The sequence below is a fragment of the Neltuma alba genome, unplaced genomic scaffold, assembly GCF_004799145.2.
Source record: "Neltuma alba isolate B1F8T4 unplaced genomic scaffold, ASM479914v2 tig00006003_pilon, whole genome shotgun sequence".
Lineage (NCBI taxonomy): Eukaryota > Viridiplantae > Streptophyta > Magnoliopsida > Fabales > Fabaceae > Neltuma > Neltuma alba.
Window position 1 is genome coordinate 49389 of NW_021634310.1, and position 12242 is coordinate 61630.

General features: G+C 36.1%; 1 protein-coding gene across 3 annotated transcripts; it reads left to right on the plus strand.

Annotated features, from left to right (window-relative positions):
- Positions 1-4504: 4504 nt before the first annotated feature.
- On the plus strand, positions 4505-11020 carry LOC114749258 (cellulose synthase-like protein D3). 3 transcript variants are annotated; one of them, XM_028937756.1, is made up of 4 exons: positions 4505-4517; positions 7032-7499; positions 8177-8984; positions 9075-11020. In XM_028937756.1, the coding sequence occupies exons 2-4, from the start codon at positions 7042-7044 to the stop codon at positions 10830-10832; spliced, it is 3024 nt and encodes a 1007-aa protein (XP_028793589.1). In that variant the 5' UTR covers positions 4505-4517; positions 7032-7041; the 3' UTR covers positions 10833-11020. The 3 variants fall into 3 exon arrangements, with proteins under 3 accessions (XP_028793589.1, XP_028793587.1, XP_028793588.1); XM_028937754.1 differs by lacking the exon at positions 4505-4517 and adding an exon at positions 5412-5699 and having other exon boundaries at positions 6591-7499; XM_028937755.1 differs by lacking the exon at positions 4505-4517 and adding an exon at positions 5961-6167 and having other exon boundaries at positions 6591-7499.
- The last annotated feature ends 1222 nt before the right edge of the window (positions 11021-12242 follow it).

Sequence of the window (12242 nt, forward strand, 5' to 3'; positions counted from 1 at the left end):
TTTCTTCAAAAACTTGTTATGAACATGAGTTGATTCGTTTTTTTTTTTTTTAAATGGTAAGCTCTTTTCTACCATTTGTAGTGTGCCATTGGGTTTATCTATCTTAACCGTGATTAAAAAAAAAAAAAGTTTCTCCCATCATGGTGTTTAATTAGTCTTTGAAAATAAAGGTGTTACACATAACATCCTCAATTTTCTTCTTTTGAGATTGACTTGGTTTAGGATTGATTACCTATTGTCTCCAGTTTTAAATACAAGATCTACTATTTTTCATACATAAAACTTTTAGGTAAAAGTTTGGGCTCAACCCAAGCTAAAGGCAAGGCACTTGACCTCAATCTCTCAAACATTAAGATAGACACTTTTCGGATGCCTTTCCAAGGCCGATAGAGAATCGAATCCCCTCCCTTATAAGTGAAAGGGTGTAGTTCTTACTGTTGAATCCATAGATGATAGATTAATAATTCAATTTGTATCACAAAATATATCTTATATTTAGGATCGAAAATAATATATATTTTTGTGGAGTCATCTAAAAATGCATTTCACACCTACGACATTTTTCCAAAGTGTGAAATGTAGAGACTGTTTTCACATTTGATCAATTTGTATCACAAAATATATCTTATATTTAGGATCGGAAATAGTATTTTTTTTTTTTTGGAGTCATCTAAAAGTGCATTTCACACCTACGACATTTTTCCAAAGTGTGAAATGTAGAGACTGTTTTCACATTTTGATCAAATGAAAACTTAATTTTTTTGGGGGGATAAGTGACAACGGATAATCTGGTCAAAAAACAAAAAGTGACAACGGATAACACAAATTATAAAGTTAAATGATACTGAGACTGTAAGTTCTGCTCGACAGCAGGTATGGTAGATGCGTAAATTCTTCTATTAGGTAAAAAAAAAAAAAAAGGAGGATGATTAACAAAAAATTACCTCCGATCCTAATTATAAGATATCGTTCGCAGTCTATAAATGAAGTCTTATAATTAGAATTGAAAGTAGTACATGTTGAATTTTGACATGTCAATTGTATTGTTTTTTTTCCCTCATTTTTCCAAAAGCAAATTTACTATTCAAGAATTAAAGTGAAAAAAAATGTGATGGCAATTTGTGTAAATAGGGAAAAGAAGAATGGCAATTGGCAGCAAAAGGAGAAGGGCATTAGGTGTTGAAGATGTCACACCTAAACAACAACTGGCAATTAACACGCACGAATTAGCCGTAACACGCTAATTTTGGTTTTGGTCAAAATTTTCATTTGTTCATGCATCAACAAAATAGGAAAAAGGGGTTTTAGAATCAGCAAGTCCTACCCAGTCATCTTCTTTCATCCTTTTATTTTCTGAAAAATTTAAAATTAATAATAATGATACTTATTATTTTATTCAGAAAAGCGTGTGCTAAAATAGAGGGGGTTCCCATTTGCGAAAAAGTCATTTTCTCGCATGTTTTTTTCTGACAAAATGTAGTATTACTTCCACAATACTAAATATAAGACCCATTTTATAATGTAATTTACATTATAAAATAAACCTTATATTTAGGATCTGAATAGTAAAATTTAAAAGATATTACAATTTATTATTCAAATCAATAGCTGATTTTTTCTCACAATTTAATTCAAGTGAAATAAAGAAGAGAAAACAAAAAATAAATAAATGGTTTTTATAGAATATAAGTGAGTTCTATTTTTTCTGGGAAAAAATTCAAGTCAAGATTGATTCAAGTCTGCTCTTAATTATTTTTTAGATATTAAAATTGAAAAACGATAAATAAAACAAATTAGCTAAAAGTGACAAGAAGTCAAGTGGAAGCTGGAAAGAAAAGACAGAGAATGATGCACATGGCACAAAGAAAAAAGTTAGCTATTATTCCGTCACAGATGAATAATAATATGGACATTTTTCTTACATACTTTTGCGATGCATAATTATATTTTGCTAAATTTATTTATTAAAAAATTATATAATTCTAGTTAATTTTTCTTTAAAAAAAGACAAGAAAATAGGAAGTATTTTATTGATAATATTTTTGGAAAAATTAAAGAAAAAGACGGAGAAAATTAAAGAATTCCAAATCAAGAATTCTTAAAAAATGTGTTGTTATTTAGAAATTAATTGTTTTCAAAATATATTAAAATGGTGTGACGAATTCTGATTTAAAATTGTGTAATTTTTACTGCCTATATTTATTATTTTCTCGTATTTTTAGGCTAACAGGAGGGCGAGGTCATGTAAGATCAACCGTGAAATATTAAGGGTATGTTTGGATTGGCGTTGGGCAAAACTGACTTTTAGCTCAACTGACTTTTGTAACTGAAGTTAGAGTAAAAGTCAGTTAGAGTATGTTTGGATAGGTGCTTTTGAAAAGTCAGTTGAAAAAGCTGAAAGTTGTTTGGATGATAAATGAAAAAGTTAGTTTAGTTGTAAAATGACTAAAAAGGGCATGAACTTTATTAAATAGTAGTTTTTGATTTTTTATGTTTTTAATGTGATAATAGGTTAAAAAAACATATAAAATTATTATGATAAAATATAAATAGTTTAATTGTGAAATTATGAAATAAAAATATTTGTGCTGAAAAAAATAAAAAAACACATTGGAAATAATTAATTAAATATACATAATGGACAAACATGAATATAAATTAAAATTCATTTAGTCTGTAATTAAAGTAAATGAAATAACATAACTAATTAGATAGTAAACTTTGCACAATTTGGTCTCTAATTGAGTCACGAACACGATTCATTTGTGCAGCAGATGTTAAACTTGACGAGGATGCCTCACCACTTGCATGATTATTTTCTTCATCTATTACACTTCCATGTTCAGCTTCTATAAAGCGATCATCAGTTGGAGAATTTTGCCTGATAAAATTATGGACAGCCATTGTTGCACAAACTATGCCGACCTGTGTTTGAAACTTGAATCTGGGCATATTGCTTAAGATTGCAAACCTATTCTTCCACACCCCAAAAGTTCTTTCAATAGTGGATCTCAAACTAGAATGATAATAATTGAAGGCCTCATTCTGATTTGTAAATAAACAAATTTATCAGATACTACCAAGACACAAAAATAAGCAAATTTATCAGATACTACCAGGACACATAAATTAGCAAATTTATCAGATACTACCAGGACACAAAGATTAGCAAATTTATCAGATACTATGGAGACACAAAAATCAGCAAATTATCAGATACTATCAGCACACAAAAATCAGTAAATTTAACAGATAATACCAGAGAATTAAACCCACAAACATACGGCAGATGAGTTCGAAGAACAATGAAGCAAAACGGTTGATCTGAAGCTGCGACCTTACCTGCGACCTGAAGCTCCGGGTTTGAAACAGGGCCAAGCGGAAGAGATCACGCAGGGAGAAGCGCCGACGCAGGGTAAATCAAGTGAAGCAGAACGAAGCTAACCACTTGCTTCTCGGCAGCCACGGTCAATCGAGTCGAGCGGGGCGAGCTCAATTAGAAGGACGGTGAACCTCAACAGATCCGGTGAAGCAAACGCACTGAGGATGCTAGAAGGGGCGAGCTCGGTCGAACAACCTCAGGACCACACTGATCTGTAACAAATACTCCAACTGATCTCTGGCACAACCCACGGTGAACGAAGTGGCGAGCTCGGTCGGACAACCGGAGGACCACCTGAAATGGAAGAACAAAATGGGAGAGCGTTAGGGAGAAGAACAGAGCACCACGCTCCACGGTGTGGGAGAAAATGGAGAGAGTGAAGGAAGGAGAAGCACCGGCGACAATCACGGATGGAGAAGCGCCGGCGAGAAGGAGGGAGGGAGAGCGGTCGGTCACGGACTCACGGTGAAGCAGGAGGGAGGGAGACCGTGGAGAAGCTCTACGAAGGGAGACCGTGGAGAAGCTCTAGCGAATGGATTCGGGGGGAGGGAAAATGCAGGGAGGGTTACAACTGGTAGGTGGTATTTTTATGGATCTAATAATGACCCGCAACGATAAATTTCAGTCTCAGACGCTCCAGAAGTAGCTCTCCTCAGCGTTGCCAACGTCCACCGTTTGCTTCAGAAGTCAGTTGGATAAGATATTGCAGCCAAACAACCATTTTCCTTCATTTCAGTTGCAAACGTTGGTTTCACAATTTCCTAGGCACTTTCACCGTTTGAATCGGCAATCCAAACATACCCTAACAAGTTTCATTATTTTAAGCAATGGATTTGAAAGAACTGAATGTGCAAATAAAACATTAAAAAGACAGCCATAGATATAAACATGGCTATGATGATTACATTGGCATTTATTTAATTCAAAAATCCTTTTTATTTATTTATATAATTCTTTCACTCGTCCAGTGTCCTTTTGCCTTTAGAGGAATCTCAGATTTGTGGCCCATATCATAATAATAATTACAATGAATAATAACATGCTGCCCATGATGCAGCCAATTGGGCAGATTTGTGATGACTCTTTTTTATTTATTTTTTTTCCTTTTAATTTTAATTTGAATAAAACCAGGAATAATTTGAAATGTGGTCAGCACTGATTAAGTACAAATATATGAGATTATTTAAATAAGAGTGAAATTTCTATTTTTTGTTTAATTTTTTTAAACTTTTACATTTATGCATATAATTTCCATACTATTAGTTTCGTTTATTATTTATCTACAAATGATTTAGAATTTATGGAATTTATCTTCATGTAGTTCAAAGTTTGAGAGCTTATGAGGGATACAAAATTAGTAGTATAGAATTATTTGCACAGACTTCAAAATTTATGAGTTCATTATTAAATTTTAAAAATGAAGGAAGTTATTTATAAATGATTCCATATTTAGAGAAATTTAATGTAATTTTTTTTTGCCAAAAAGAAATTTAATTTAATTTGATTTTTATTTTCTTGTGACAAAAGGCAAAGTCAAAGGATAAAATGTGATTTATACTGAGTCATTTTGGGAACATATTTCTTCTTCTTCCTTTTCATGGTGGAAATATTCTTAGTATCCCAACAAATCTCTTTATCCTTTTATTTTTGTAATAATCCCTTTCTTCCTTTAAGGTAATAATGTCCTTTTTCTTTCAATCTTATCTAGCTCTAATTTTTCGTATAATATTTAAAAAATAAATTTAAAATTAATTCTTAAGAGGTAAATTATTATTTTAAAAAAATTATTAATTTGAAAATTCAGTAATCTTGCACCCCTTAATTCAGGAAAACCGGGTAAAAATACATGGGTCTATAGCAAATATACAAAAAGATAAGGGCTAAAATTACAATTTAACCAAAGATTTAGAATGACCGTTCAGACACCATTTCTGCCACCTTTGACATTTTAAAATCGCAACCTTTCGAGACTCCTTCTCTCTCTTCCCTCCTACCCAAGAACCTTCACACTTTCTAACGCGAAATTTTTGTTTTTGGCACAATTTAATAAAAATATTTAATAGTTTTCTTCCCAGAAGAAGGCTTCAATCATGGTTTCGTAGTGCTTGTAGTTTAGCTCACGACTCAGTCCATCTGTTTCCGCTCTGTCTCTCTGCGTGTTTTTGCGTGTATAAGGGACAGTTGGATTGCAAGCTCTTCAAAACTTTGAAGCTTTCCTTCATTTTCTGAGCACAAGCTCCTTCTGCTTTAATGGGTTTCTGAGAAGATCGAGCAGAGATCTGGATACTCAGTGGCATTTAGCATATTCTTTCCTTAGGTATGCTTGTTTAAGCTATCTCTGCAACTTCTTGCTTGATCCCTTTTCCAAAAAAATGAATTTTTTTGTTATTCATTTACTGGTGATTTTTCTTGCATACGGGCTGCTTGATTGCCGAGATAAACGCGAGAAAGCGGTGGAAAAGGAAAATGGGCCAGATTTTTTTTTTTTTTTCCTTTTTCTTCTAGATTTATGGTCATTGTTTGTGGGTTTTGGTAAAGCGGGGAGGGAAGTCAAAGGGAATTACCTAATGCTGCTAACTTAAAGTTGATGAGATGGGTTAGGGAGGCCAGCGTTGTGCTTCTTTTCTTCTGCAATTTTGTCAAATCTAAGGAAAGAGAGACCGTAGTCGAGGATTGAGCTTCGTCATTAACACCTAGTTGTATTGTGAGCTTGGTTATGAGAAATCGAGGGGCGAAAAGAAGATTTTCGGAACAAGATCTCTATGAGTCGAGTATTTGCTTTTGGGTACTTCATATTCGGCCGAATCTGTCACCTCTCACCTCCTCTTCTTGTACCATTTGAATTTTTTTTTTTGTAGATTCTGATTACTCTGTTGGTCCATAGTGCTATACGGGCAAATGCTTTCTTAAAAGTTTCTCGCTTTTTCAACTTCTTGTTTCGTTTTTTTCCTTTTCTTTTCCTGGGAATTTCGGGTGGTTCATACTTTGATTCCTATACTAACAGAGGAATATGTGACGAAAGTTTTTAAGCTTTGTGATTGAGACTCTTACAATTGCCCCTTGCCATTATTTCACTTTATTGATCACCGTATTCTGATCCATAGAAGATTTAGATTCTTTTTTGAACTTCGATGACAATTTTTGACTTATAATTTACCATCTTTATAATGCTGAAATTAATCTCTTTTGGAACATTGCTGATTTGCAGGGCATAAAGACATATCAATCTTAGTCCCTAAACATCCCTAAACATGGCGTCAAGATCATTCAGGGCTAGCCGATCATCTCTGTCAACAAGTTCTGATGCGCCCGATGGCCAGAAGCCTCCTCTACCTCCTACTGTAACATTTGGTCGGAGAACCTCATCTGGTCGATACATCAGTTACTCTAGGGATGATCTTGACAGTGAACTAGGTAGTAGTGATTTCATGAATTATACAGTGCATATACCGCCAACCCCGGATAACCAACCTATGGATCCATCAATCTCACAGAAAGTTGAGGAGCAATATGTATCAAACTCTCTTTTCACAGGTGGGTTCAATAGTGTTACACGAGCCCATCTAATGGACAAAGTAATAGAATCTGAAGCAAACCACCCACAGATGGCTGGTGCAAAAGGATCTTCCTGTGCAATTCCTGGTTGTGATTCAAAGGTGATGAGTGACGAACGTGGTGTTGATATTCTTCCTTGTGAGTGTGATTTCAAGATATGTAGAGATTGTTATATAGATGCTGTAAGAACAGGAGGTGGAATGTGCCCAGGATGCAAGGAGCCATATAAAAACACAGAGTTAGATGAAGTGGCTGTGGAGAATACAAGGCCTCTTCCCCTTCCTCCGCCAAGTGGAATGTCTAAAATGGAGAGGAGATTGTCCTTGATGAAGTCAACTAAGTCAGCACTAATGAGGAGCCAAACTGGAGACTTTGACCACAATCGGTGGCTGTTTGAAACAAAGGGGACCTATGGCTATGGAAATGCTATATGGCCAAAGGAAGGCGGACTTGGGAATGGAAAAGAGGATGATGTTGCTGAGCCAACTGAATTCATGAACAGACCTTGGAGACCACTTACGAGGAAACTGAAAATACCTGCTGCTGTTTTGAGCCCATATCGGTATAGTTTATTGCTCTTAACCGTGAACTTCCTTTATTTCCTTGTAAAACTGGATTAAGCATTTTATAAGACATTGCATTTCCTCTTGGTTCAGAATGATTACGTCCTATACATTCTATTTTAATTAATATAACATCATGATTGGAATCAACAATGATTTCCTTGCAAAAAATTAGATTAATTTTTTAGACCACTGGGTCTGCATGCTATTGTTGATTGTAAACAATTGGCTTACAGTGATCAATTTTTAGGTAACCAATCTCACATAATGGCAACTAACTTCGTTAGTGGTGTACTTGGACTCTATTTGGCAAATTAATATTAGAAAACCATGCTTGATTTTTGTTGGAAGGTAAAATAAAATTAAGCTTGATGGAGTGTTTCTTTAGGGTCTATTTCAAGAATTAATTTAAGGGAGGAGGTTATTTTTTCAAGCTTTCGAATTGCTTAAATTGGAAGATTCATTTGTTTGGAGTAGCTGTTAAATGTGGTTGACCTCATTAATACGCTACTAAATTTATATTGTGGATAGCAATTAACTGCAAAATCTGTTGCATAACATACGTTTCTTTTTATTTTATTCTGTTCTATTTTTTGCTTCCTTGAACCTGAAATACTATATGCTTTCGTTCACGTCCCTGACCATGGCCTTTTTCTTCTTCCGTTTGTTTTTACAGTCTTCTTATTTTAATTCGCATGGCTGTTCTGGGCTTGTTCTTAGCATGGAGGGTCAATCATCCAAATAATGATGCAATCTGGCTATGGGGCATGTCTGTTGTTTGTGAGATATGGTTTGCTTTTTCGTGGCTTCTGGATCAACTGCCCAAGCTATGCCCAGTTAATCGTGCCACAGATCTTAATGTCTTGAAGGAAAAATTTGAGGCACCCACCCCAAATAATCCAACTGGAAAGTCTGATCTCCCAGGAATAGATGTCTTCGTTTCTACTGCTGATCCTGACAAAGAGCCACCACTTGTCACTGCAAATACCATCTTGTCTATTTTAGCTGCAGATTATCCTGTTGAGAAGCTTTCTTGTTATGTGTCTGATGATGGAGGTGCACTTCTAACTTTTGAGGCCATGGCTGAAGCTGCAAGTTTTGCCAATATATGGGTACCCTTTTGTCGTAAGCATGATATAGAGCCCAGGAATCCTGAGTCGTATTTCAATTTGAAAAGAGATCCTTATAAGGATAAAGTGCGGTCAGATTTTGTCAAGGATCGTAGACGGGTGAAGCGTGAATATGATGAGTTCAAGGTCAGGATCAATAGTCTTCCTGACTCTATCCGTCGCCGATCAGATGCCTATCATGCAAGAGAGGAAATCAAGGCCATGAAACTTCAAAGACAAAATAGGGAAGATGAACCTGTTGAAAGTGTGAAGATTCCAAAAGCAACTTGGATGGCTGATGGAACTCATTGGCCTGGGACTTGGTTAAATTCTGCACCTGAGCACTCTAGGGGTGATCATGCTGGTATAATACAGGTATTTGAAAATTCCTAATATAATTCTGTTCAATTTTGAAATTATTTTTGCATATGAAAATGAGTATATTATTATTCATCCATGATGCAGGTGATGTTGAAACCTCCCAGTGATGACCCTCTTCTTGGAAATGCTGATGATACAAAGCTCATTGACTTGACTGATGTTGATATCCGTTTGCCCCTTCTTGTTTATGTTTCCCGTGAGAAGCGTCCAGGTTATGATCACAACAAAAAAGCAGGGGCTATGAATGCCTTGGTTCGAGCATCAGCTATAATGTCAAATGGCCCCTTTATACTCAATCTTGACTGTGATCATTATATCTACAACTCAAAGGCAATGAGGGAAGGTATGTGCTTCATGATGGATCGTGGAGGTGATCGCATTTGTTATGTCCAGTTCCCACAGAGGTTTGAGGGGATTGATCCCTCTGATCGATATGCTAATCATAACACAGTTTTCTTTGATGTCAATATGAGAGCTCTAGATGGACTTCAAGGTCCAGTCTATGTGGGAACTGGGTGTCTTTTTAGACGAGTTGCCCTTTATGGTTTTGACCCACCTCGTGCAAAAGAAAACCACCCAGGTTGTTGTAGCTGCTGCTTTGGACGTCGCAAGAAGCATTCCTCGATGGCAAACAACAATGAAGAGAATCGGGCATTAAGGATGGGTGATTCTGATGATGAAGAGATGGATCTTTCAACATTCCCTAAAAAATTTGGAAACTCAACTTTCCTCATCGACTCTATTCCAGTTGCAGAGTTCCAAGGCCGGCCTCTTGCTGATCACCCTGCTGTGAAAAATGGCCGCCCACCTGGTGCTCTCACCATTCCCCGTGATCTTCTTGATGCATCAACAGTGGCAGAGGCCATCAGTGTTATCTCATGTTGGTATGAGGACAAAACTGAGTGGGGAAACCGTGTTGGATGGATCTATGGTTCTGTTACTGAAGATGTGGTTACTGGATATAGGATGCACAATAGGGGATGGAAATCTGTATATTGTGTGACCAAGCGTGATGCCTTCCGTGGAACTGCTCCAATCAATCTCACAGACAGGTTGCATCAGGTGCTTCGATGGGCTACTGGCTCTGTTGAGATATTCTTCTCTCGAAACAATGCCCTTCTGGCTAGCCCAAGAATGAAGCTTCTTCAACGAATTGCATACCTTAATGTCGGCATTTACCCATTCACTTCCATATTTCTCATTGTTTATTGTTTCCTTCCTGCACTTTCCCTCTTCTCGGGCCAGTTCATTGTTCAGACGCTCAATGTTACATTCCTTGCTTATCTCTTGACCATCACTGTGACTTTGTGCGTGCTTGCTATCCTTGAGATTAAGTGGTCAGGTATTGAGCTCGAAGAATGGTGGAGAAACGAGCAGTTTTGGTTGATTGGAGGCACTAGTGCCCATCTTGCTGCTGTGCTCCAAGGTTTGCTGAAGGTCATAGCAGGGATCGAAATCTCCTTCACATTGACTTCAAAATCTGGAGGTGATGATGTTGATGATGAGTATGCTGATCTCTACATTGTGAAATGGACATCCTTGATGATACCACCCATCACAATCATGATGGTCAACTTAATAGCGATAGCAGTTGGGGTTAGCCGAACAATATACAGCGTCATACCGCAGTGGAGCCGTCTGCTGGGTGGCGTCTTCTTCAGTTTCTGGGTCTTAGCTCATCTGTATCCATTTGCAAAAGGTTTGATGGGAAGAAGAGGAAGGACGCCGACCATTGTTTTTGTATGGTCAGGGCTGATAGCAATCACTATATCTCTCTTATGGGTTGCAATCAATCCTCCTGCTGGTTCTACCCAAATTGGTGGATCGTTTCAGTTTCCGTAATAGATCATTCTTTTTTCCCCCCCTTCTCCTTAATGTTGAATCTGTCCTGAAAATTTCTTATTTTACCATTCTTTTCTTCTTTTTTACTTTAAGTACTGTGCTCATGAATTTTGTTTATCAGTTATTTATGTAATGAGTAAAGATTAATGGCAACTGAGACTTCTGGCCAAGGCTTTTATGGCTACTAACCCGCATGATCTCTTGAATAAATCTGCATTTGCATCACACGTACAGACACAGGCACAACCTTCTGTGGGAGGGAGAGAGACCTGGAGGTGGAGTTCATGTTGGTAGTCCGTGGTTTCTCAGAATCCCCTAATATTTTCCCAGAAGCCTACATTTAACTCGGGTCTTTCTTCTTCTTCTTCTTCTTCCTTTAATCTTTTGATATAACCACTTGCTTGAGCCAAATTCGAGCATTGTCGGACTTAATCAAAGTGATTATGATTCTTTTTATGGTTTTTTTTTTCCCGCATTTATATGGATTTGAATTTGAATTTGAATTGAGATTTCGGTCAAAATTTTCACAAGGATTTGGCCCAATAGAAGGAAAGGAAGGGATGGATTTTAATGGAGAGAAGTGAAAGTGAGGAGAGGGGAGGGATTTTGATATTATTGTTCAGAAGAAAAGGGAGGGGAGAGATTTTAACATTATTTTGTTTGGTTCAAAAAAAGGAGGGAGGAAAAAATATTTTTATGTGGATAATTTTACTCTCATTTTATTTAAGTTGTTTTTCAAACTTTTTAAAATGTTTAATAAAATAGAATTATAAATGACATTTAATATATAAAATTATAATTTTATAATTATAAAAAAATGTAATTATAATAGACAATCAACATCTAACTCTATAAGTCAAGAAGTCTTGTTTTCTTTCTAGGTAATGTCGTTTTGTGTCGGGAAAAAAAATTTTCTTTAACATGTGACTGGAGTATTTTGCATTGTATATTATATAAAAAATGTTATAAAAAAAAAAACAGATTTCGCTCTTTACAAATAATAGAAACTAGCTTATTTCCTGTCATCCACACTTTGCAGTGCCTTTTTAAATAATAGTCAATAAAGAATTTCATTGAGACAAATGGACAAAACTAAAAGCAATTTAATAAGATGTAGAAAGGGTGAAGGAGGTTAGAGCGGATAGTTTGGGAGCATTAAATATAATCATGGCTATATTGGTCATAATAGAACAACAATATTAAAACTCCCCTCCAAATCCCCTCCAAAGGGGAGAAGAGGGGAAGAAAATTTTCCCTCCCCTCATACAAATTTTACAAAGCCAAACAAAAGGAGGAGAGCAAAATCGCCCCATTTTCTCTTTCCTTCCCTCTAAATCCCTCATACCAAAAAAGCCTTATATTTCTTCAACACACACTCACTATTACAAATAGATCATATATAGAAAGATT